Consider the following 25,185-nt stretch of genomic DNA (forward strand, 5'->3'; position numbering starts at 1 on the left):
TGAGCTGTATGATATTTTAAAAAGTTGCAAGACATTTGGCAAGGTTTACACACTAAGAATGTTCCTACACACCAGTCTCATAACACATGCAAATGCATGTGCCTCAGCAAAATTAAAAATTAATAACATTCTGCACAATTGATTTCAATCAAAACTGTTCCATGTTAAATGTGAAAATATCAAGAATCTATAGCCTCTGTGTCATATTTATATTTATATGCACTACACTTGCATTTTTCTCCAATAAAAATTCATAGTCGGACAGGATAAAGAAAAGTTTGTTTTTTTTAAAGATTTTATTTATTTATTTGTCGGAGAGCGAGAGAGAGAGCACAAGCAGGGGCAGCGGCAGGCAGAGGGAAAAGCAGGCTCCCCAGGGAGCAGGGAGCCCAACACGGGACTCTGTCCCAGGCCCCTGGGATCATGACCTGAGCCGAAGGCAGACGCTTAACTGACTGAGCCACCCAGGCGTCCCAGGATAAAACAAAGTTCTATCAGAAAAGTGGTCACCCACTATTTTCTTATGCTGTGAAACAACCTGTGGCTATTAGAACACACTCTATCCTTAATAAAGAAAACAAAAGTTAATTTTTAAAGTAAAACATGTTCCCGTCTAGCTAAAACAAGAATCAGTACCAGTTAAAGAGAATGCATTTATTTTATCCTTGTCCTTAGCCAGCACTCTGACATCTTTCTTTTTGTTCCTCTTCTTAATATGCAGTGGATTCACTCTATAAGTCCCAAACCTTCTCCTTCTCACTACAATAATTAGGCACAATCCTGATATGTAAAAGCAAAGGAGGCCTTCAAGGTATACTCATATTTCAAGCACAAAAATTGTGTGATCTCTTACAAACAGGCATCATCCACGTCTAGTTCTTAAACTTGCTGGATAAGAATCTCCGGCTGATGAAGAGGTACAAACTTCAGTTATAAAATAAGTCACAGAGATGAAAAGTACAGCATAGCAAACACAGTCAATAATACTGTAATAACATGGTAGAGTGACAGACGGTAACCATGCTCACCATGATGAGCATTCAGTAATGTATAGAACTGTCAAATTACCATGTTGTACACACACCAAAAAATAAAAGAATCTCCTGACATCATTGTTAATGCACAAATAATCAGACTCCTCCCATGTAAGTTTAGATTTAATACATTTGAGCTAAAGCCCAGAAATCCATGTTTTCATAACAAGAATCAGATGATGTTCAGCTTCAGGAAACTTGCCAAAAAGTAACACTTTAAAGATTTTATTTATTTATTCATGAGAGACAGAGAGAGAGAGAGGCAGAGGGAGAAGCAGGCTCCCAAGGAGCAGAGAGCCCGATGCGGGACTCGATCCCAGGACCCTGGGATCATGACCTGAGCCGAAGGCAGACGCTTAACCATCTGAGCCACCCAGGCGCCCAAAAAGTAACACTTTAAAAAGCAGCAATTTTCAAACTCAACTGCATAATACAATTACAGGGAAAACATTTGAATATGCCAGTGCCCAGGACTATGCCAGAGATTATGATTTAATTGGACCAAGGGTGAGGCCTTGACACTGTTAATTTTTTAAATCTCCCCAGGTGATTCTGATGTGCAGACGGAACTGAGAACCAACCAAATTAAAGAGAACTACTGCTCTGAAGTGTAGATTTACTAAAGGGGTAAGAAAAAGGGATACGTACTATAAATTGTCATTCATTACGGTACAATTCCTGGTAAATCCCTGATCTTTAATTTAAAAAAATCCCTGATTTTTAATTAAAAAAAAAAAGAATCCCAAAAGAAGCTGTCCAAGGGTAGGAGCAGGCCAAAATTACTTAAACGGATGTCTATACCATTTTAGAGTAAACATGTTAAAGAAAAAGAGATTAAATCAAGAGTAAAAATAGTAAACGCTGGAATTATTAATAGAATGGTCTACCCTAAAATCACAATCATTTTGAGATATACATATATATGTATATACGCTATAATAAATTCAGTTTGTACACCTATAGACATAATTCTTTACTCATTACACTCCTAACAATATTTACTAAGTGCCAGGCCCTATTCTAAATGCAAATATTAACTAATTTAATCCTTATATATATAGCCCTATGAAAAAGATTCCATTATTATCCATATTAGAGATGAGCAAACAGGCCCAAGTTAAATACTGTGCTTGAGATCACACAGCTGGTAAGCCACAGAACTGGAACTCAGGCAGCTGGTTTCTAAATCCACTATGCCGGGGACCTGGGTGGCTCAATCAGTTAAGTGTCTGCCTTGGGCTCAGGTCATGATCCAGGGATCCTGGGATCAAGCCCTGGGATCGAGTGCTAAGTCGGGCTCCTTGCTCAACAGGGAGTCTGCTTCTGCCTCTCCCTCTGCCCCTCCCCACCACCCCTCACCCCCCGCTCATGTTCTCTTTCTCTCTCTCACAAATAAATAAAATCTTTAAAATAAATAAATAAATCCACTGTGCTATTCAAGATGCATGTTAGATAATTTTTAAAAATTAAAATGATGACATCTAATCTTTTAATTATGTAACATCATTATCTGCACATCTGTGGCTATTTTAGAACTGCTCATAAACACAAATATGAAGACTATATGCTGCTTTGTCTTCAAGTCCTCTGTTCACAGCTGCCACTATCTACTTTTGTCACTCCCGAAACGGGTGCTAAGGATACAGAGCAAAACGAAACCAGTTCATGCCTACACTCTTTAAGATATAAAAGATATTTTAAAAAGTTTAAGGTGAGATTCACTTCCATCCTTCCAATAAATATTTGCTGAAAGGGATGCCTGGGTCGCTCAGTCAATTAAGCTTCTGCCTTCGGCTCAGGTCATGATCCCAGGGTCCTGGGATCGAGCCCCACATCAGGCTCCCTGCTCAGTGGGAAGCCTGCTTCTCCCTCTCCCTCTGCCTGCCCCTCCCCCTGCTTGTGTTCCCTCTCTCTCTCTCTCTGACAAATAAATAAATAAAATCTTTAAAAAAATATAAATATTTGCTTTCTGAAAGTCCTAAGCATAGAGGCTGACAGAGTATAAAATAAAACAAATTTCTCACATTAAGGAGTTCACAGTCCAATGGGATTGGTAGACAATATGCAAGTAAACAAAAAACTAATTATACACTGTAAAGTGTTATAAAGAAGAATAAAAAAGCCTGCTGAAATAAAGAAGGGGAAACAAGCTATTTAAAGAGAGCAGTCCTGGAAGTCCTTACTGACAAAATGACACCTGAGCCAGCCTTTTGAAGAATTGAAGTCAAGGGCATACTAAGAAAAAAACATGGGCAAAGGACCTAAGGCAAGAAAGCACTTGAAGCACTGGTGTGTCTGAATGACTAAAAGGAGATCAACATAGCTTAACAGTGGTAGGAGATGAGTTCGAAGGCATAGTGTGGGCCATGCTACTTGCAGAAACTCACATGCCAAAGTAAGACATCTGGATTCAATTCAAAGTGTAATGCAAAGCCACTATAAGCAAACAAAAAAAGTGATATCCTTCATGTTTTAGAAAGATGTCTCTGGCTTCTGCATGGAAAACAAATTAAGGAGGTCACTAGAAGGAAAACTTTAAGAAGGCCAATACAGTGGCTTAAATTAAGAGCAGGAGCACTGTAGATGAAGAGAAGTGGACAGATTTGAAACATACTAAGGTAGAATGCAAACAGCATGCTAAAAGAAAGAAGATAAATGGCATAACTTCAAGGTCTTCAGTATGATCTCTTTATTTACTACAGAATTGTGACTAAACCAACTAATCACATGTTCGAGTCTTTGTATAAAAATATGTTTGAGTAGGTTCTCAAAAATTCCTCATGCCCCTCCTCCCACTGAAAACCAATAAAGCCCAAATTTCTCGGCCTGCTATTCAAGACCCTACATAAGAAGATTCCAAATGCTCTTTCCAATCACAGTAGTCCACTTCTATTACACACACCCTATCTTAAGAGATGTCCCTTCCTGGTTCTTATAATACTTTCTTGACACTAGTTTACTATCACTAAACCTTCTGCCTGGAAGATTCTCCTACCTCCACACTGTCCTTTGTCAATACCTATCTAATATTCATAATTTTATGCACCACCTCTGTCTCACGCAAAGCTTTTCCTGATCACATAACTGGATAAAATAATTACACAAATGAAGTACTGTGGGGGAAGAAAACAGAAGAGGAACTCTTCCAAATTCCCATCATACACAGGATCATTTTATTATAATCCTCACATTCTTTGATATAGGATAGCACTTGCCTTAACCTCAATGAGATTTACGCAATCACTTAAAGTAAGTACAGTTTCCTTTTTCAGTTCTGTATCTCCCAACAAATAAAACATGATGTCTTTTAGAAATCATAAGTGCCAAATTTTATCTGAAATGAACATCAAATATCTAAGTTATCCACTAAAACATTTGCTGATTAACAACCAATGTATGTGGGATGCCTGGATGGGTCCGACTCTTGATGTTAGCTCGGGTCATGATCTGAGGGTCATGAGATCGAGCCCCTTGTCAGGTTCTGCATTCAGTGCAGAGTCAGCTTGAGTTTCTCTCTCTCCTTCTCCCTTTGCCCCTCCCTCAACTCTCTCTCTTTCTAATAAATAAATAAATCTTTAAAAAACAAAAACAAAACAAAAAAACAAGCAATGTGCCAGGTAGTGAAAATAAAAAATGAGTAAGACATGGTCTTTGCACCCGAAGAGTTCAGAATCTAGTGAAGAAAGACACGTAAGTTATGATAATATACTATACTGTGGTAAGTAAAACAATCAAAATATATACGTGCTTAAGCCACCTTTGGGGGGTCAGGGAGGGAGAAATGGCAATGTTCAGAAAAGGATTACTAGAAAAGTGACAAGTGATGTAAGCAGTGTGTTCATCAGGGAGAAGAGAAATAGGAAGAATATATCAGGCCAAGAAGACAGAAGGACTGATGCCATAAAAGCAAGTATAGTGGCAATGTCTAAAATAGCCAAACTGTGGAAGGAGCTGAGATGCCCTTCAACAGATGAATGGATAAAGAAGATGTGGTCCATATATACAATGGAATATTACTAAACCATCAGAAAGGATGAATACCCCCATTTGCATTAACATGGATAGAACTGGAGGGGATTATGCTAAGTGAAATAAATCAAGCAGAGAAAGACAATCATCGTATGGTTTCACTCATATGTGGAACATAAGGACGTGGAACATAAGGAATAGAGCAGAGGACCACAGGGGAAGGGAGGGAAAACTGAATGGGAAGAAATCAAAGAGAGAGACAACCATGAGAGACTCTGGACTCCAGGAAACAAACTGAGGGTTACAGAAGGGAGAGGGTGGGGGGATGGAGTAACCGGGTGATGGGTATTAAGAAGGGCACATGTTGTGATGAGCACTGGTTGTTAAATGCAACTAATGAATTGCTGAACACTACATCAAAAACTTACAATGTACCAAATGCTGGCTAACTGAACATAATAAAAAAAAAAGCAAGTATCACTACCATTTAAGTGAAAAGAGTTGAATATTATCAAAAAAGTGGCTGAGGACTTTAATGTCCCCCAAATTTCCATTTTTCAACCAATATTTAATGTTACCTATAAGAAATAATAAGAATATAGAACTTAAATTTAAGTTAGATATTATTATAAAAATAGCTGTTAGGACTAATTTATTTTTTTCTTTTAAAATATAGATATTTTTATATTATTGGTTTAACCATTATATTTTGAAAATTTAGTAACAAAAAAAGAAAAACGATAAGAATTTCTAAATTAAAGAATGATCAACAATTTGAATTAATTACAATTAACTAATACGTGCTGAGTACCTACCATGTGCCAGGTACCATCCTAAGCAATTTATAGGTACTAATTTATAAACACTTCACAACAATACTATATGAGGGGTGCTAAGATTTCTTTCTCATTAAGGAAAATTGAAATGAAATTAAAGGAAATGAAATCTGACTCAAAACTGCTGGTTGTGAAAATTAAGAGCTAATTTTTTTAAATGACAATATTTTTTTAATGAACTATATTATAATCAAATAACTATCAAGCACACTAAGAAACCATAGAAGGAAAACAATAAATAAAAGTAACATCTCTTACTTGATTAACTTCACTTTGGAGTTGTAACCCGTGCTGGTCTTTTTCTTCTCTCTGCTGTTGCAGCTGTTTAAACTCAGCCTTAAGATGCTGGTACTTGGTCTCCACTTCTGATAATTCTTCTTTGAGCTTTTGTGTAGCTTCTCCCTTTTCACCTAGTTCTGCCTGTATTCTCTGCAGGGAGCTTTCAGATGCACATAATCTTGACTGCAGCTGTTGACAATCTAAGTCTTTTTGATGAAGGCTTGCTTGTATATTCTTTTTACTCACACATTCTTCATTATGTTTCTCCTCTAACTGAGTAAACTCCAGTTCTTTCTTCAGCAACTTTTCAGACAAGTTCTGAAATATCAATGTAAAAATTTCCTTTGCTAATATTTATAATTATTCAAATTATTCAATCTTTACAGCAGTACCATCAAAATTAGTCAAAATTACAATATAAAAACAGTGAACATATTCTAGCCAAAAAGGATTAAATTATATCCTAATTTATTTTATTATTGGCCCACTTGACTAAGCTCTACTAATATAATTTAAGAATTACCAACAAAATTTTGACACAAAATGAAACACTAAAATCTAGTAGATTCTTCAGGGTATGCAACATATTTATATTCTCCCATTTGAGTTAAACACTAAAACTACCTTCTATCATCAAAAATTATTTTGAATGGGCGCCTGGGTGGCTGTTGGTTAAGTGACTGCCTTCGGCTCAGGTCATGATTCTGGAGTCCCAGGATCAAGTCCCGCATCGGGCTGCCTGACCCTCCTCCCTCTCATGCTATCATTCTCTCTCAATAAATAAAAACCTTTTAAAAAAATTATTTTCAATAACAAAATACAATGGCAATTCTGATTTGGGGTGTTGTAATTTCATAGTTGATAAGACCTTTAGCATAACAATACTACTCACTGCTCTAGTATGCAGATGCTATGATTCTTTATTTTTGCTCTTCTTGATAAAGACTATTTTTAAGAGTCACAAGGTTAAGATTAACTCAAATTTCTTTCTAGCTGTGTAAAAACAGTGATTTAAAAATAATTTACCTGCCTTATATTTTGTTATTTTACTCAATGAATTATCAAGTACAAAATATAAAAATGACACTTCCAATCAAAGATCTGGATCAACCAGTCTAATCAAATGTCAAAATCTGGTTTCAGTGGAATTGTTACAATTAATACTGAATATTTTAAGTCAACATACTTACACATAAATCATGGATTAGAACTTTGACTCAATTCTATAAGGTAGATAGCTAAGATAGGAAGCCACTATAAGCATCTGACGACTCAATCTGTGGACATTTATTATACCTATTCCATACCTTCATCATATTTACCCTTATTTTTGTACATATATAAGTTTTTCTTTCTTTAAAATTTTGGGAGGCAGTTTCTTCTAACAGACCAAAATACGCTCAAAATCTAGTGTGTGGCATTGATCTATTCACCAGCCTCATCATATTTGATCATATTCTTTTTTTTTTTTAATCTTTCTCTTTTTCTTTTTTTTTTTCTTTTTTCTTTCTTTCCCTTTCTTTTCCCCCGGTTTCTTCTGATTTGTTTAGTGTATATTTTTCTGGGGCATTGTTACCCAGTTAGCATTTTGTTCTCTCATTCATCTATTCTCCTCTGGACAAAATGACAAGACGGAAAAAATCACCTCAAAAAAAAGAACAAGAGGCAGTACCTACTGCCAAGGACCTAATCAATACGGACATTAGTAAGATGTAGGAACTAGAGTTCAGAATGACGATTATAAAGATACTAGCTGGGCTTGAAAAAAGCACGGAAGATACTAGAGAAACCCTTTCTGGAGAAATAAAAGAACTAAAATCTAACCAAGTCAAAATCAAAAAGGCTATTAATGAGGTGCAATCAAAAATGGAGCCTCTAACTGCTAGAATAAATGAGGCAGAAGAGAGAATTAGTGATATAGAAGACCAAATGATGGAGAATAAAGAAGCTGAGAAAAAGAGAGATAACTACTGGATCACAAAGGCAGAATTCAAGAGATAAGTGATACCATAAGATGAAACAATATTAGAATAATTGGGATCCCAGAAGAAGAAGAAAGAGAGAGAGGGGCAGAAGGTATACTGGAGCAAATTACAGCAGAGAACTTCCCTAATTTGGGGAAGGAAACAGGCATCAAAATTCAGGAGGCACAGAGAACCCCCCTCAAAATCAATAAAAATAGCTCAACACCCAACATCTAATAGTAAAACTTACAAGTCTCAGAGACAAAGAGAAAATCCTGAAAGCACTTGGGACGAGAGGTCTGTAACCTACAATGGTAGAAACATTAGATTGGCAACAGAACTATCCACAGAGACCTGGCAGGCCAGAAAAGACTGGAATGATATATTAAGAGCACTAAATGAGAAAAATATGCAGCCAAGAATACTATATCCAGCTAGGCTGTCACTGAAAATAGAAGGAGAGATAAAAAGCTTCCAGGACAAACAAAAACTAAAGGAATTTGCAAACACGAAACCAGCCCTACAGGAAATCTTGAAAGGGGTCCTCTAAGCAAAGAGAGAGCCTAAAAGTAACATAGACCAAAAAGGAACACAGACAATATACAGTAACAGCCACCTTACAGGCAATACAATGGCACTAAATTCGTATCTTTCATTAGTTACCCTGAATATAAATGGGCTAAACGCCCCAATCAAAAGACACAGGGTATCAGGTTGGATAAAAAAACAAAACCCATCGATATGCTGTCTGCAAGAGACTCATTTCAGACCCAAAGACACCCCCAGATTGAGAGTGAGGGAGTGGAAAACAATTTACCATGCTAATGGACACCAAAAGAAAGCTGGGGAGGCAATCCTTATATGAGACAAATTAGATTTTAAACCAAAGACTATAATAAGAGATGAGGAAGGACACTATATCCTACTTAAAGGGTCTATCCAACAAGAAGATCTAACAATTGTAAATATCTATGCCCCTAACATGGGAGGAGCCAATTATATAAGCCAATTAATAACAAAATCAAAGAAACACATTGACAACAATACAATAATAGTAGGGAACTTTAACATCCCTCTCACTGAAACGGACAGATCATCTAAGCAAAAGATCAGCAAGGAAATAAAGACTTTAAATGACACAGTGGACCAAATGGACTTCACAGATATATTCAGAACATTCCATCCCAAAGCAACAGAATACACATTCTTCTCTAGTGCCCATGGAACATTCTCCAGAAAAGATCACATCCTAGGTCACAAATCAGGTCTCAACCGGTACCAAAAGACTGGGATCATTCCCTGCATATTTTTGGACCACAATGCTTTGAAACTAGAACTCAATCACAAGAGGAAAGTGGAAAGAACTCGAATACCTGGAGGCTAAAGAGCATCCTACTAAAGAATGAATGGGTCAACCAGGAAATTAAAGAAGAATTTAAAAAATTCACAGAAACAAATGAAAATGAAAACGTAACTGTTCAAAATCTTTGGGATGCAGCAAAGGCAGTCCTAAGAGGAAAGTATACAGCAATACAAGCCTTTCTCAAGAAACAAGAAAGGTTGCGGGGTGCCCGGGAGGCTCAGTTGGTTAAGCGTCTGCCTTCGGCTCGGGTCCTGACCTCAGGGTCCTGTGATTGAGCCCCACATCAGGCTCCCTCAGTAGGGAGCCTGCTTCTCCCTCTCCCCCCTGCTCGTGCTCTCTCTCCCGCTGTCTCTCTCTCTCTCTCTCAAATAAATGAATGAAGTCTTTAAAAAAAAAAAAAAAAGAAACAAGAAAGGTCTCAAATACACAACCTAACCCTACATCTAAAGGAGCTGGAGAAAGAACAGCAAATAAAGCCTAAACCCAGCAGGAGAAGACAAATAATAAAGATCAGAGCAGAAATCAATGAACCAGAAACCAAAAGAACAGTAGAACAGATCAACGAAACTAGGAGCTGGTTCTTTGAAAGAATTAATAAGATTGATAAACCCCTGGCCAGATTTATCAAAAAGAAAAGAGAAATGACCCAAATAAATAAAATCATGAATGAAAGAGGAGAGATCACAACCAACACCAAAGAAATACAAACAATTATAAGAACATATTACAAGCAACTATATGCCAGCAAATTAGATAATCTGGAAGAAATAGATGCATTCCTAGAGATGTATCAACTACCAAAACTGAACCAGGAAGAAATAGAAAACCTGAACAGACCTATAACCACTAAGGAAATTGAAGCAGTAATCAAAAACCTCCCAAGAAACAAGAGCCCAGGGCCAGATGGCTTCCCAGGGGAATTCTACCAAACATTTCAAGAAGAATTAATACCTATTCTTCTGAAACTGTTCCAAAAAATAGAAATGGAAGGAAAACTTCCAAACTCGTTTTATGAGGCCAGCATTACCTTGATCGCAAAATCAGACAAAGACCCCATCAAAAAGGAAAATTACAGACCAATATTCCTGATGAACATGGATGCAAAAATTCTCACCAAAATACTAGCCAATAGGATCCAACAGTACATTAAAAGGATTATTCACCACAACGAAGTGGGTTTTATTCCTGGGCTGCAAGGTTGGTTCAACATCCGCAAATCAATCAATGTGATACAATACATCAATAAAAGAAAGAACAAGAACCATATGATCCTCTCAATAGATGCAGAAAAAGCATTTGACAAAATACAGCATCCTTTCTTGATCAAAACTCTTCAGAGTACAGGGATAGAGGGTACATACCTTAATATCATAAAAGCCATCTATGAAAAACCCACAGCGAATATCATTCTCAATGGGGAAAAACTAAGAGCTTTCCCCCTAAGATCAGGAACACGGCAGGGATGTCCACTATCACCACTGCTATTCAACATAGTCCTAGAAGTCCTAGCCACAGCAATCAGACAACAAAAAGAAATCAAAGGCATCCGAATCGGCAAAGAAGAAGTCAAACTCTCACTCTTTGCAGATGAGATGATACTTTATGTGGAAAATCCAAAAGACTCCACCCCAAAACTGCTAGAACTCATACAGGAATTCAGTAAAGTGGCAGGATATAAAATCAATGCACAGAAATCAGCAGCATTTCTATACACCAACTACAAGACAGAAGAAAGAGAAATTAAGGAGTCGATCCCATTTACAACTGCATCCAAAACCATAAGATACCTTGGAATAAATCTAACCAAAGAGGCAAAGAATCTGTACTCAGAAAACTATAAAATACTCATGAAAGAAATTGAGGAAGACACAAAGAAATGGAAAAACGTGCCATGCTCATGGATTGGAAGAACAAATATTGTGAAATGTCAATGCTACCTAGAGCAATCTACACATTTAATGCAATCCCTATCAAAATACCATCAACTTTTTTCACAGAAATGGAACAAATAATCCTAAAATTTGTATGGAACCAGAAAAGACCCCGAATAGCCAGAGGAATGTTGAAAAAGAAAAGCAAAGCTGGTGGCATCACAATTCCAGACTTCAAGCTCTATTACAAAGCTGTCCTCATCAAGACAGTATGGTACTGGCACAAAAACAGATACATCGATTAATGGAACAGAATAGAGAGCCCAGAAATGGACCCTCAACTCTATGGTCAACTAATCTTCGACAAAGCAGGAAAGAATATCCAATGGAAAAAAGACAGTCTCTTCAACAAATGGTGTTGGGAAAACTGGACAGCCACATGCAGAAGAATGAAACTGGACCATTTCCTTACACCACACACAAAAATAGACTCCAAATGGTTGGAAGACCCAAATGTGAGACAGGAGTCCATCAAAATCCTAGAAGAGAACACAAGCAGTAACCTCTTCGACCTCAGCCGCAGCAACTTCTTTCCTAGAAACATCGCCAAAGGCTAGGGAAGCAAGGGCAAAAATGAACTCTTGGGACTTCATAAAGATAAAAAGCTTTTGCACAGCAAAGGAAACAGTCCACAAAATCAAAGACAACCAACAGAATGGGAGAAGATATTTGCAAATGACATCCCAGATAAAGGGCTAATATCCAAAATCTATAAAGAACTTATCAAACTCAACACCCAAAGAACAAAAAATCCAATCAAGAAATGGGCAGAAGACATGAACAGACATTTTTACAAAGAAGACATCCAAATGGCCAACAGACACATGAAAAAGTGCTCAACATCCCTTGGCATCAGGGAAATCCAAATCAAAACCTCAATGAGATACCACCTCACACCAGTCAGAATGGCTAAAATTAACAAGTCAGGAAATGACAGATGTTGATGAGGATGCCCAGAAAGGGGAACCCTCCTACACTGTTGGTGGGAATGCAAGCTGGTGCAGCCACTCTGGAAAACAGTATGGAGGTTCCTCAAAAAGTTAAAAATAGAGCTACCCTATGACCTAGCAATTGCACTACTGGGTATTTACCCCAAAGATACAAATGGAGTGATCCGAAGGGGTACATGCACCCCAATGTTTATAGCAGCAATGTCCACAATAGCCAAACTATGTAAAGAGCCAAGATGTCCATCGACAGATGAATGGATAAAGAAGATGTGGCATATATATATATATATATATATATATATACATACATACACACACACACACACACACACACAAACGGAGTATTATGCAGTTACCAAAAAAAACCGAAATCTTGCCATTTGATAACGACGTGGATGGAACCAGAGGGTATTATGCTAAGCGAAATAAGTCAATCAGAGAAAGATGTATCATATGATCTCACTGATATGAGGAATTCTTAATCTCAGGAAACAAACTGAGGGTTGCTGGAGTGGTAGGTGGTGGGAGGAATGGGGTGGCTGGGTGATAGACACTGGGGAGGGTATGTGCTATGGTGAGTGCTGTGAATTGTGTAAAACTGTTGAATCACAGACCTGTACCTCTGAAACAAATAATACATTATATATTAAAAAAAAAGAAAAGAAGAAGAAAATAGTAGGAAGGGAAAAATGAAGGGGGTGGGGCACCTGGGTGGCTCAGTCGTTAAGCGGCTGCTTTTGGCTCAGGTCATGATCCCAGGGTCCTGGGATCGAGCCCCGCATCGGGCTCCCTGCTCCATGGGAAGCATGCTTCTCCCTCTCCCACTCCCCCTGCTTGTGTTCCCTCTCTCACTGTGTCTCTCTCTGTCAAATAAATAAATAAAATCTTTAAAAAAAAAGAAAAGAAAAGAAAAATGAAGGGGGGGAAATCGGAGGGGGGAGACGAACCATGACAGACTACGGACTCTGAGAAACAAACTGAGGGTTCTAGAGGGGAGGGGGGTGGGGGGATGGGTTAGCCTGGTGATGGGTATTAAAGAGGGCACATATTGAATGGAGCACTGGGTGTTATATGCAAACAATGAATCATGGAACACTACATCAAAAACTAATGATGTAATGTATGGTGATTAACATAATAAAATTTTTAAAAAAAGTTTAAGGCTAGTAATGAGTTAATGAGTCTTCTTTTCCACAGGCTAAGAGTGTTACCAAGTATTCCCACCAGTTTAGACACAAATGACGCCCCAGTCAGTTTCAACCTTTAAGAAATAAGGTGCAAAACAACTGTAGACTCTTTAAAATTCACTTGTCCTAAAAAATTAATCACAATCTACCTGGCTTTATGGCACACATGAGAGATAATTAAATTTTCTTTAAAAGAACCTAAACCACTTTCTTTCTCGTTAAAACCTAATCCGGAGCGCCTGGGTGGCTCAGTCATTAAGCATCTGCCTTCGGCTCAGGTCATGATCCCGGGGTCCTGGCATCGAGCCCCGCATCAGGCTCCCTGCTCTGCGGGAAGCCTGCTTCTCCCTCTCCCACTCCCCCTGCTTGTGTTCCCTCTCTCGCTGTGTCTCTCTGTGTCAAATAAATAAATAAAATCTTAAAAAAAAAAAAAAAAAAGACTTAATCCACTCACGCTACGTAATTTCTATATGCAGAAGGCTAACTGTATTTAGTACTACAAATTTTCATTCTTATTATGGTCTTCCCATGAAATTTGAAGCAAGATAGTATAGTGAATACATGGTTTTTTTGAAGATTGACTAAAGTACAGTTAGAGTCACTACAGAAAATAATAATTGTACTTTCACTTCTCCATATTAATTCTTACAACAAAACACGAGCTACATTATCATCCCTATTCTCCAGATGAGGAAGCTAAAGCCTGAAAGAACCTGATATGACTTGGCCAAATGGCAGAGTCATGTATTATGATGATTCCAAGTCCAATAAATATTCACAACACAATTTAGACGCTGAGTCAATTCATGCTCCCCCAAAAATACCCTATTCAAGTATAAATTCTAAAATGATTGTGAAAGGGCACCTGAGTGGCTCAGTTAAGGGTCCAACTGTTGGTTTCAGCTCACATCATGATCTCAGAGTCGTGGGATCAAGCCCCGTGTCACGCTCTGTGCTGGGTATGGAGCCTGCTTAAGATTCTCTCCCTTCATCTCCCTCTGCCCCTCTCCTTCCCCCCTCTCTCTCTCTCTCTCTCAAAAATAATAAAATTAAAAATTTTAAAAAAAATTATTGTTAAGCCTAACTCATAACATAATTATCATTTGGGTAAGCAAAATTCCTTCCTTTCAAATGTCCAGTCCTCTTGATTTCCTCACCCATTGTTCATTCAATAGATTATCTTACAGAGACAATTTCCCTGTATCAGACTCCATTTTTCACTTGTTATTTGCCCAGGTAATGAGAATGAATGCAAAAAGATGGCTTTTTTTTTTTTTTTTAATGCTTGCTAGCTTACAAAGTAGTTTCAGGGATCTCATCTTATTTGTTTTTCAAAAGAGCTTGGTGAGAAAGAACAAATTGAACTACTTACTACCACTTTCCAACATCTCATATTCTTTTGTGCTCTTACATGTTCTCATGCTTTTTGCATATCGAGCTCTCAAAATGAATTGCCATTAACCCCTCTGCCATGTGAAATGTTCCTTAGCATCCCTGAAGACTAAGCGAAAAAGTTATGTCTTCTACAAAAGCCTTTCCTGACTGACTAGGCAGTAAGTTAAGAAAACTTCCACCTTGGTCTTGACCCAAACCTGTATCGCATTTACCAAATAAAAACAAAAACAACAAACACTGAGGTGCTTACGAAAAGGCAGACACTGGTCTAAGCCCTTAAACACCTATTAATTTATTTAAGACACATATCACTCCTAAGAGGCAAATGGGTAAAACAGTATCTCTTAGCAGAAGAGGAAACAAACTTGGGAGAGGCTGTCACAGTCAGTCAGTGGCAAAGCTGGACTTAAACATGACTTTGACCACTGTACTACACTGTTCCTCAATGTGCCACTTTGCAATACAGTGGTAATACACAGCAACAGAACTTCTAGCCCTATCTGGCTCTTGCTTTGGACTGTGAGCACCTGAATACTAGGACTGTTGGAAAGGGAAAAGTAATAAAGGATGGAAAAGGGGTGAGAGGTGAAACCCAAAAAATAACTCAGTCTCTTACAATGACCTATACTAGTCGCTTTAAATAAACATGATTTGCTCAGAATTTATATAAAAAGTTAATTAAACTGAAGTTACAGAATTGTGTTTAAATGTCAGAGTATGATTCGTATTAGAAACTAAGAAGAAAGTTCCTTCAATATCCCCTTTTAAGTTTTCAAAAAGCAGTAATTACAAAACATTGATCTAATACTGAAGATCTTGGCATTAGCACAAAAGCAATTATTTTTGCCATTCGTTATGTATTAAAATATTATCTATCCACCTTGATGCTGCTATGACCCACAAAAATTGCCCAAGGCATTTTATGTAATGGCCTTCATAAGACCATATGCAAAGATTTCCAAATTCAAAACACGTGGAGGGGCGCCTGGGTGGCTCAGTCATTGGGCGTCTGCCTTCGGCTCAGGTCATAATCCCAGCGTCCTGGGATCAAGCCCCGCATCGGGCTCCCTGCTCCGCAGGAAGCCTGCTTCTCCCTCTCCCACTCCCCCTGCTTCTGCTCCCTCTCTCGCTGTGTCTCTCTCTGTCAAATAAATAAATAAAATCTTTACCAAAAAAAAAAAACACGTGGATATAACTGTCAACAATTATGGTTTGCCAAGGACATGGGGTGAGGAGGGGTGGGAGAGGCAGACAGCAAGGATAATAAGAAAAGGATGCATGTCTGTGCTTATTTTAACTGGTGAGCAAATCCTAAACAAGAAAACATTTTGGAAAAAAAATTGTGAAGTCTTACACTTATGTAAGGATTATTAAGATTAGTAGAAGATTCTATTATTCCTTAATAATATTCCAGTTTTAACACACTAAATCATCTTGATTCTATATATTATTCATCAAATAGCCATAATACTTCCTTTAATAATGTGTGTGTGTGTGTGTGTGTGTACATATATACAATCTGTGCTTCATTATCTGACTACACATTTCAGGTTATCCATGTCAAATCATGCCCTTTATTAATAGTTTAATGTTTTAAAATTACATAATAAATGACAGTGATCATAAACATCCACATCATATACATATCCTGGTCAGTTTCCAAAAAGTAGAATGTCAACCCTGATCTCAAAGGAATTAAAAATCAAACTGAGGGACAAAGATAAAACTATATTATATGTAAATGTTTTCTACATATAGCTTGAGAGGAGAAAAAAGGTGGAGGGAGGGTAGACAGGTTTTCATAAGCCAGGGAGAAGATCAAGTCAGCATCAAGAACTGACAGAGAGGGGCACCTGGGTGGCTCAGTCGGTTAAGCGTCTGCCTTCAGCTCAGGTCATGATCCCAGGGTCCTGGGATTGAGCCCCGCATCAGGCTCCCTGCTCCGGCGGGGAGCCTGCTTCTCCCTCCTGCCTGCTACTGCTCTCTCTCTCCCTATCTCTGTCTCTCTCAAATAGATAAAATCTTTAAAAAAAAAAAAAGAAGAAGAAGAAGAAGAATTGACAGAGAAATGGACAATGGTAAACAGGTATAAATACTTTGGAAAATTATTTGAGGTAACCTACTAAATTTGAACACGTGTGTAGCCTACAACCCAGCAATTTCATCTGGGAGTACATAACAGAGAAATTCTTGCACAAATGCATGAGATTTATACATGAATGTTCATAGCTGCAATATTTGTAATAGCAAGGAAAAATAAAATCTATGTGAAAGAGCAGGAAGTATGCACAGATCACTTCTGCTGGATACCAAAGAATAATGTAATTGTCATATGGAAGAGCATTAATGGTATTGAATTACAAGCTGAGCTAGTTGCTTTTTTTCATGAAACATCATTTTTTTTTTAAAGATTTTATTTATTTATTTGAGAGAGAGAGAACACATGAGAGGGGATAGGGTCAGAGGACGAAGCAGACTCCCTGCCGAGCAGGGAGCCCGATGCGGGACTTGATCCAGGGACTCCAGGATCATGACCTGAGCCGAAGGCAGCCGCTTAACCAACTGAGCCACCCAGGCGCCCACATCATTTTTACTGGAAAGAATAACAGACAAACCATGACTATTCAGACTTGGGTAGGAAAGAACCTGTCACTTAAGAGAACAGAACTGATACTATTTGTTTCCAATAATAAAACTGAGCTTTCAAATGAAGCTTAGACTTTTAGAAAACTTGTATCCATCACCATGAGCTTGACACTTTCTCATACTTAAGATCTATTCTGAGATTGATGTGATATTGACAAATGATACTTATTGTTTTTATATTGTACAATGAAATCTGTCAATATTTGGAAGATCTGCACAACCAATATTTTCCACATGATTAACACATGATGTTATAAAATCATGGACAGGAAAGATACACTCAAAAGGCAAGAAAAACTAATAAATTTAATGTTACAAGTATAAAAATAGCATTGATAGATATGGTTTCAGATTCAGATTCTCTGTTGTAACTAACTTTTGAGAAACTATGCCTTATCTAGTTTTGGTATAATATCAAATAAAAATAGCTATAATTATCTGAAAAGGTTAAGACCCCCCTTTCCAACTACACGCCTGTATAAGACTGAATTTTCTTCATACCCTTCAACCATATCACAACAGATGAAATGTAAAAGCAGATATGAGAATCCATCTGTCCAAAATTAAGTTAGACATTAAAGAGGTTTGCAAAATATAAAATATCACCACTATTTTTTGTTTTGGAAAAATACAGTCATTTTTCCTAAGAAATGGTATTTATGTTAATATTTAATAATGTTTTTAAAACAAATACATACATATTTTTTAAATTTATGTTTCAATCTCTAATATACTAAGTACCCATAGATACAATCCAAAAAAATAAAACCTCTTTGGGGTCCATAACAATTTTGAGAGTATGCAGCATTCCTGAGAGGAAGACGTTTGAGAACTGTTGGCCAATGTCACAAGCAACAAATTACCTTAAAACTTTGCAGGTTAAAATTTTATCTATTATCTCACACAACTTCTGAGGGTCAGGAATCCAGAAACAGCTTAGCTGATAGTTCTACCTCAGGGTTTCTCATGACGTTGTAGTAAGCTGTGAGCCAGAGCTATAGTCTCTGACGACTTGACAAGAATTGGAGGATGTGCTCCAAGTTCATTCACCTGGCTGTTGACTGGAGGCTCGATATTTACAGCCAATTATACTTGTCTCTTTTTCCCCCTCTACCATGTTCTTTTCTTTGGTTTTCCCTTTGTTATATCTCACTAAAATAGCAGGTTCAACTTATTAAAAAGCAAAGCCAACAAATTCACCATACTGTTCAATAAAAGGGTTTAATGACTCCCTACTCCCCCACCACCAAAAAAGTAAAGACATGGAAGAAAAGTACTAACCAATACCTAACCTGCCCCCAAACTAAATACTATCTGTTGCTCATCTATAAAGAAACAAGGTGGGAAATATTAACATTACAAAATACAAAATAAAGAACAAAGCTGAAGGTCTCATACTCTCTGATTTCAAAACTTATTAAAAGCTATGGTTCTCCAAACAGTGAGGTACTGGCGTAAAGACAGACATACAGACCAACGGTGTAAGTACAGAGAGCCCATAAATAAACACTCACATACATGGTCAAATGATTTTTAACAAGGGTGCCAAGAGCATGGGAAAGGAAAGTCTTTTCAACAAATGGTGCAGGAGAAAACTATCCATATGCAAAAGAATGAAACTAAATCCTTACCTTACGCTATTAAAAAATTAAGTCAAAATGAATCAAAGACCAAAACATAAGACCTAAAACTATAAAACTATTAGAAGAAAACATAGGGGGAAAGTTTCGTGGCATTGGATTTGGCAATGATTTCTTAAATATGACACCAAAAGCAAAAAGAGATAAAATGGACTACAACAAATAAAAAACTCGGTGCATCAAAAGTGTGATTGTTATTTATAATAAAAAATATACATTGGGTTTTTATCCCCATTTCTGGAAGAGCTCCAAAAACCCTTGGAATTTCCTAAGTGATAAGAGCAATGAAAATGTCTTTTGTTTATTCATAACTAGCCCCTTTCAACCACCAATGAGTTTATGTTAATGAGGTGATTTTTAAAAAGACCCTAAGGATGGGGGTTGGTTGCCATGGCAATCAATCAGGATTAAAGGGTTAGAACTTTCAATCGGACCCCCCATCAGTGCCCCCCCCAACCATCTCAGGGAGGGGAGAGGAGCTGGAGGTGGAGTTAATCAACAATGGCCAATAATTTATCAATCATGCCTAAGTAAGGAGGCCTCCTTAAAAACCCAAAGGGACAGGGTATGGAGAGATTCTAGGTTGGTGAACACATAGAAAGCACCCAGAGAGAGCACAGAAGCTCCATGCCCTTTCCCACACATCTTACCCTATGAATCTCTTCCATCTGGCTACTCTTGAATTATAATCTTTTAAAATAAACCAGTAATCTGGTAAGTAAAATGTTTTCCTGTGTTTTGTGAGTCACTCTAGCAAATTAATCGAATCTAAGGCAAGGGTTGTGGGAGCCTCCTATTTACAGCCATTTGGTACAAAGTACAGGTAACAAGCTGGACTTTCAATTGGTGTTAGCAGGGGGGTGCGGGAACAGTCTTGTGGGACTAATCCCTTAAACTGTGGGATCTGACACTATTTCCAAGTAAATGGTGTCACAATTGAGTTACATTGTATGACACCAGCTGGTGTCACAGAACTGTTGTTGTGTGGAACACTCACACATCTGGTGTCAGAAGTAAAAGTGTAGTAGGGTATTAGGAGTAGAGGAGACACACAGGAGTGATTTTCCTTTACAGAAGGCGGCGGTGAATGGGGAGTTGTTCAAAGAATGTAGAGTTTTAGTTCTGCAAGATGAAAAGAGTTCTGGAGATTGGTTTCATAACAATGTGAATGTTCTTAACACTTAAAAACCAGAATAAGTCATGCTATACTCATGCCAATATATATATACATATAACGTACACAAGATTAAAATTTAAGATAAATAAAATCAATTCACCACTAGATGTAGCTTTTAAATTCTTACCTGATTTTTTTGTGTTAATTCATTAAGTGAACTTCTAAGTTTTTGTAGTTCCTGCACATATACAGCAACTTCCTGGGGGCCTTTTGCAAGCTCACTCCTTAGCTGGCTTATTGTGGCCTTAAAAAAAAAAAAAGAAAAAAAATTAGAGAAAACTAAAATAGAAAAGGAAATGGGAGCATCCAAAGGTTTTAAAGTTACATAGACTTTTGTCAGTTGTTGTTAAATTAAAATAATACTTAGAAGTTTCAACTTAGTTCTTTTTCCTATACCCCTACTGCCACCTCACGTTTGAAAATTAATTTTTTTAAAAATTTATTCAAAATGCACAACTTCATTTATTTAATAATGCATGAAATGAAGAGTTGGCATCCTACTTTATGTGTCTGAGTAAGCATCAAACTGTAAACTTGAATTTACTGGCTTTTTGAAACTCTGTACTTTAATCCGTCTGAATTTAAAGAAGATAATGCAAGCTATTGCCTACATTTTCCCCAAATTTCTATAGGACAGCCTTTCCTTTAACTTTAAAAACATGTTAAATAAATGCAAACATACAATACAGAATCATGTTGGAAAGGTGGTAAATCATCTTTTTCACTATATGGTAAAGTCTTTGTCCAAAGAAGTTATATAGAGTTTTATTAGATATAGTTTCATTAAGCTGGGCTACTCCGTAATCAGGTATAATAGCTGGACATGAATTTGCTTTAATGCATTTTAGTATTTTTTAATGAAATTAAGACAATGGATTGATCATTTAAAACTAAGAGAAAAGTAGGCAAAGATCTTGGAAATAGAAACTTCCTACACATGAGAGCTTCAACAACTAGGGAGAGAGAGACTAAGTACTGCTTTTTTTAAGTATGGTTTCCTGCAAGTGATATTAACAAAATAACTTTGTATTTCTAATATTGCTTATTGGCTTCACTTTTTACATTCCCAAAGTTACAATCATTTTCATTGTCTACATTCTTTATTAGTAAATAAACTTCATATGAAAAAGACATAAATTTTTAAAATTTTTTCCTAATAAACACATCAGCAGTTGTCTTTTTCCAACGTTACAAATAAGTACTTTCATTTTCAAGGGAGAAACGAAGGCTATCGATTTATTTTGACAATAATGCCAAGAGATCTTCTGCTACTCTTCTTTTGGAAACCCTTCCAGTATGTGTGGCACTATTTGTTTTTTAAAAAGAATTCTCATTGGTGGTATATATATCTTCATCCATTACAGTGCTTTGGTTTAAAGTTTTGGAAACCATCTTGTAAAGGAGGTTAAGTAATTAAACTGAATGATCAAACACTTGGGCTTATATTATTTTAATAATCATAAGTTAATGAAACTAGTGTTTTGAGTGTTTTCCAAACTGGCTTAAAGTCAGTTAAAAGAGGTTTCAAAAAATGTTTTTATGAATAGCACCATGTCTGAGATACCTTCCTGGCCTGACCTTTTAGGGACAACATTCATGTAAATAAACCAATTGTAATACAATGAAAGGCAATCTGTCATTCTGCTTTACAGTTACAGCTTATACAGTTACAGCTTATACAGCATGTTCCAATAATAACTGATATATATATAACATATATATATATGTAATATAGCTACTGTATACTTAAGAGAAGGAAATGTTTGGGGTTTTTTTGTTTTTGTTTTTAAGTAGGCTCCACACCCAGCATAAAACCCAATGTGGGGCTTGAACTCATGACCCTGAGATCAAGACCTGAGCCAAGATCAAGAGTCAGACACTTAACTGACCCACCTAGGTGCCCCGAAGAAAGAAATGTTTAAATATTTGTTATTTTTAACTATATTCAAGTTAAAGGTATATCCTAATAACTTCTTTCTTAAACTAATCATGTAACCTTTTCATTGATATTGGGAGTTTACTTCAAACTGCTATTTCTAACAACTTTGAATCTCAGACCATTTTCTGTTAGTAACATTATGGACGTTAACAGAAATATTAGGAACAGTTTGGCTATTTTAAATTACTATGTATCAAAGGATTTAGCAGAGTAACACAGAATAAACAGAAATAACAGTATATATTAATATGCAAATTATGAGTATATTTCATTAAAATACCATGATTCTGCATTTAAGTTTATAAGATATAGTAAGCCAAGGGTAACATCTATCTAGTATCTATCTTGCTGATTAACTCCAAAATGTAGAAAAAAACAAGCAAAATGTAAAGCAAATATATTCAAAAATATCTTGTTATATTGTATAGTTTTTAGATACATTCATATAAATGATTTTGTAATTTTAATACCTAAAGAACTAGACATTAGGTTTATCATTTATCCTTTGTACACTAAATATGTACTTTTTTTAACTAGAATTTTTTTAAAAGCAAGCATTTGAAATTTTTTATTTTACTCAAGTGTGGAAAAAGGAAAGATGTGGGAAGAATTTATACCAAAAGGTATATTTTAGTCATGGGGAAGGGGAGGTGGGGAGTGAATTACAGAAAACATTCACTTTCTCTGTTGTACTTTATGAATCATTTTAACTTTTACAACAATCATGTATTACATTTGCATAGGGGAAAAAATAAAAATTTTAAAAAGTCAAAATTGGCAAGGAAATAAATACATTCCCTGTTCAAATATGACTATGGGTGAAATTCAAACAAAGATGCCTCTCCACATTGACTTTCCTCATTGTTTAACAGGCCAGACTCATCTGTGCCTTGAGGCTTTAATAGTTGCACTCCCTCTTCCTGGGAATGACTGCTCCCAATTCTTCACCCTGATTCTTGCTTACTTCTCACACATATCTTCCTTGAGAAGACCTTCCCTGATCATTCTATCTAAAATTGTCCTACATTATTGCCAGCTCCACTACACCAATGCCCATACATATACCCTGCTTTATTTTTCTTTTTGTTTCCACCCAGTTGCCCCATCCCCCCCACCACCCTCCCCTTCAGCAACCCTCAGTTTGTTTCCTATGTTTAAGAGTCTCTTATGGCTTGTCTCCCTCTCTGATTTCATCTTGTTTTATTTTTCCCTCCTTTCCCCCATGATCCTCTGTTTTGTTTCTTAAATTCCACATATGAGTGAGATCACATGGTAATTGTCTTTCTCTGACTTATTTCGCTTAGCATAATGCCCTCTAGTTCCATCCATGTCATTGCAAATGGCAAGATTTCATTCTTTTTGATGGCTGAGTAGTATTCCATATATATCACATCTTAAACCATCTGGGATGGACATCTGGGCTCTTTCCATAGCTGGCTATTGTGGATATTGCTACTATAAACACTGGGTTGCAGGTGCCCCTTCGGATCATTACATTTGTATCTATGGGGTAAATACCTAGTAGTGCAACTGCTGGGTTGTAGGGTAGCTCTATTTTCAACTTTTTGAGGAACCTCCATCCTGTTTTCCAGAGTGGCTGCACCAGCTTGCATTCCCACCAACAGTGTAGGAGGGTTCCCCTTTCTCTGCATCTCTGCATCCTTGCCAACATCTGTCATTTCCTGACTTGTTAATTTTCCTGCTTTATTTTTCTTTATAGCACTTAGCATTAACTGACTTTCTATCATGATTTGGTTTACTTATATATTGTCTGGCTTCCACAAAGAAATATAAGCTTTATGAGAGCAGGCACTCTGTCTTACTCACTGTTGTATTCCCTACACCTAAAATAGTTGCTGGCACTAGACATTCAAAAAATACTCACTAAAGAAATGAGTGATTCGTCTCCAAGGAGTTAATAGATTTTTGTTCCCAATATCAGACCCAATAAAAGAGTCTGCATTTCCTCGAAGCCATGTTATTGAATTCAACATTGGATTTTTACTAAAAATCTTAAATTAAAAAATAATTAAGATATTTTAAGCAAACATCTTGCTAATACTTAAGAATTATAATTATTGTTCTAATACTGTATTACTATTAGTAAATAATCATTTAAAGATGGTCGAAAATTTGCTTGATTAAAAAAATGAGAGTATCTTTGAAGTTCTGAGATTGTCTTAAAACACAAAACTGCCATATGACAACAGAAGGTGCTATGTATTACTAATATTAAAAGCCTTCCAAAAAAACACATTACCTCAAGTTTAAGCATCTCCATTAGAAAGCAGAAAAAAATAATAATAAAATGATGGATGAAAGGTGGAAGACAAGACTGACAAAAGCACACAATGAACATACAATACAAATGTCCAAACATATTGCTAAATCTGATCTCTGATATTTGCATACTTTTAAAGGATATTTAAGTACTCTCTTTAATAACTATGCATAAGTATAATCATTTTTATTCCATCTTTATAAATATTTTAGCTTTTAAAATGAGTTTAAAATGAGTTTATTTGGATACAAATACGATTCTTAAAAGATCATTTCCATTAAAGACCACGCCAAATATAAGTTGATTATAGCTTTGATATTTTCAATAATGTAAATTTTTTTAAATAATACTTTTTTAACCCTTAAATCCTCAATTTCTGATCCATAACATAGCTATTTATATAAAGCATTTTCAAATGCTTTAGAATGAGTTATTTTTCTAAAATATCTAGACCAAAAAAAAAAAAAAAAAAAACCTGTCAATGAATTCATAAGGTATATGTAAATGAAAGTAATGGAACATAAGAACATACTTAATAATATACATTAGATTATATGTCTTCAGCCTCAATTAGAAATACCAAATAAATCATTA

The 25,185-nt window shown here is 36.5% G+C and overlaps 1 protein-coding gene across 1 annotated transcript in view; it reads right to left on the reverse strand.

The window, feature by feature from the left end:
* Positions 1 to 25,185, reverse strand: part of EEA1 (early endosome antigen 1) — a 127,406-nt gene that overhangs the window by 51,230 nt on the left and 50,991 nt on the right. Inside the window, exons 10-11 of the mRNA XM_032416188.1 lie at positions 20,499 to 20,615; positions 6,098 to 6,436 (exon numbers count right to left, since the gene is read on the reverse strand). Coding sequence (XP_032272079.1) covers positions 6,098 to 6,436; positions 20,499 to 20,615 — 456 coding nt within the window. The remainder of the gene's footprint in view (positions 1 to 6,097; positions 6,437 to 20,498; positions 20,616 to 25,185) is intronic.

This window comes from Phoca vitulina, unplaced genomic scaffold (assembly GCF_004348235.1).
Source record: "Phoca vitulina isolate PV1807 unplaced genomic scaffold, GSC_HSeal_1.0 scaffold19, whole genome shotgun sequence".
NCBI classification, from domain to species: Eukaryota; Metazoa; Chordata; class Mammalia; order Carnivora; family Phocidae; genus Phoca; species Phoca vitulina.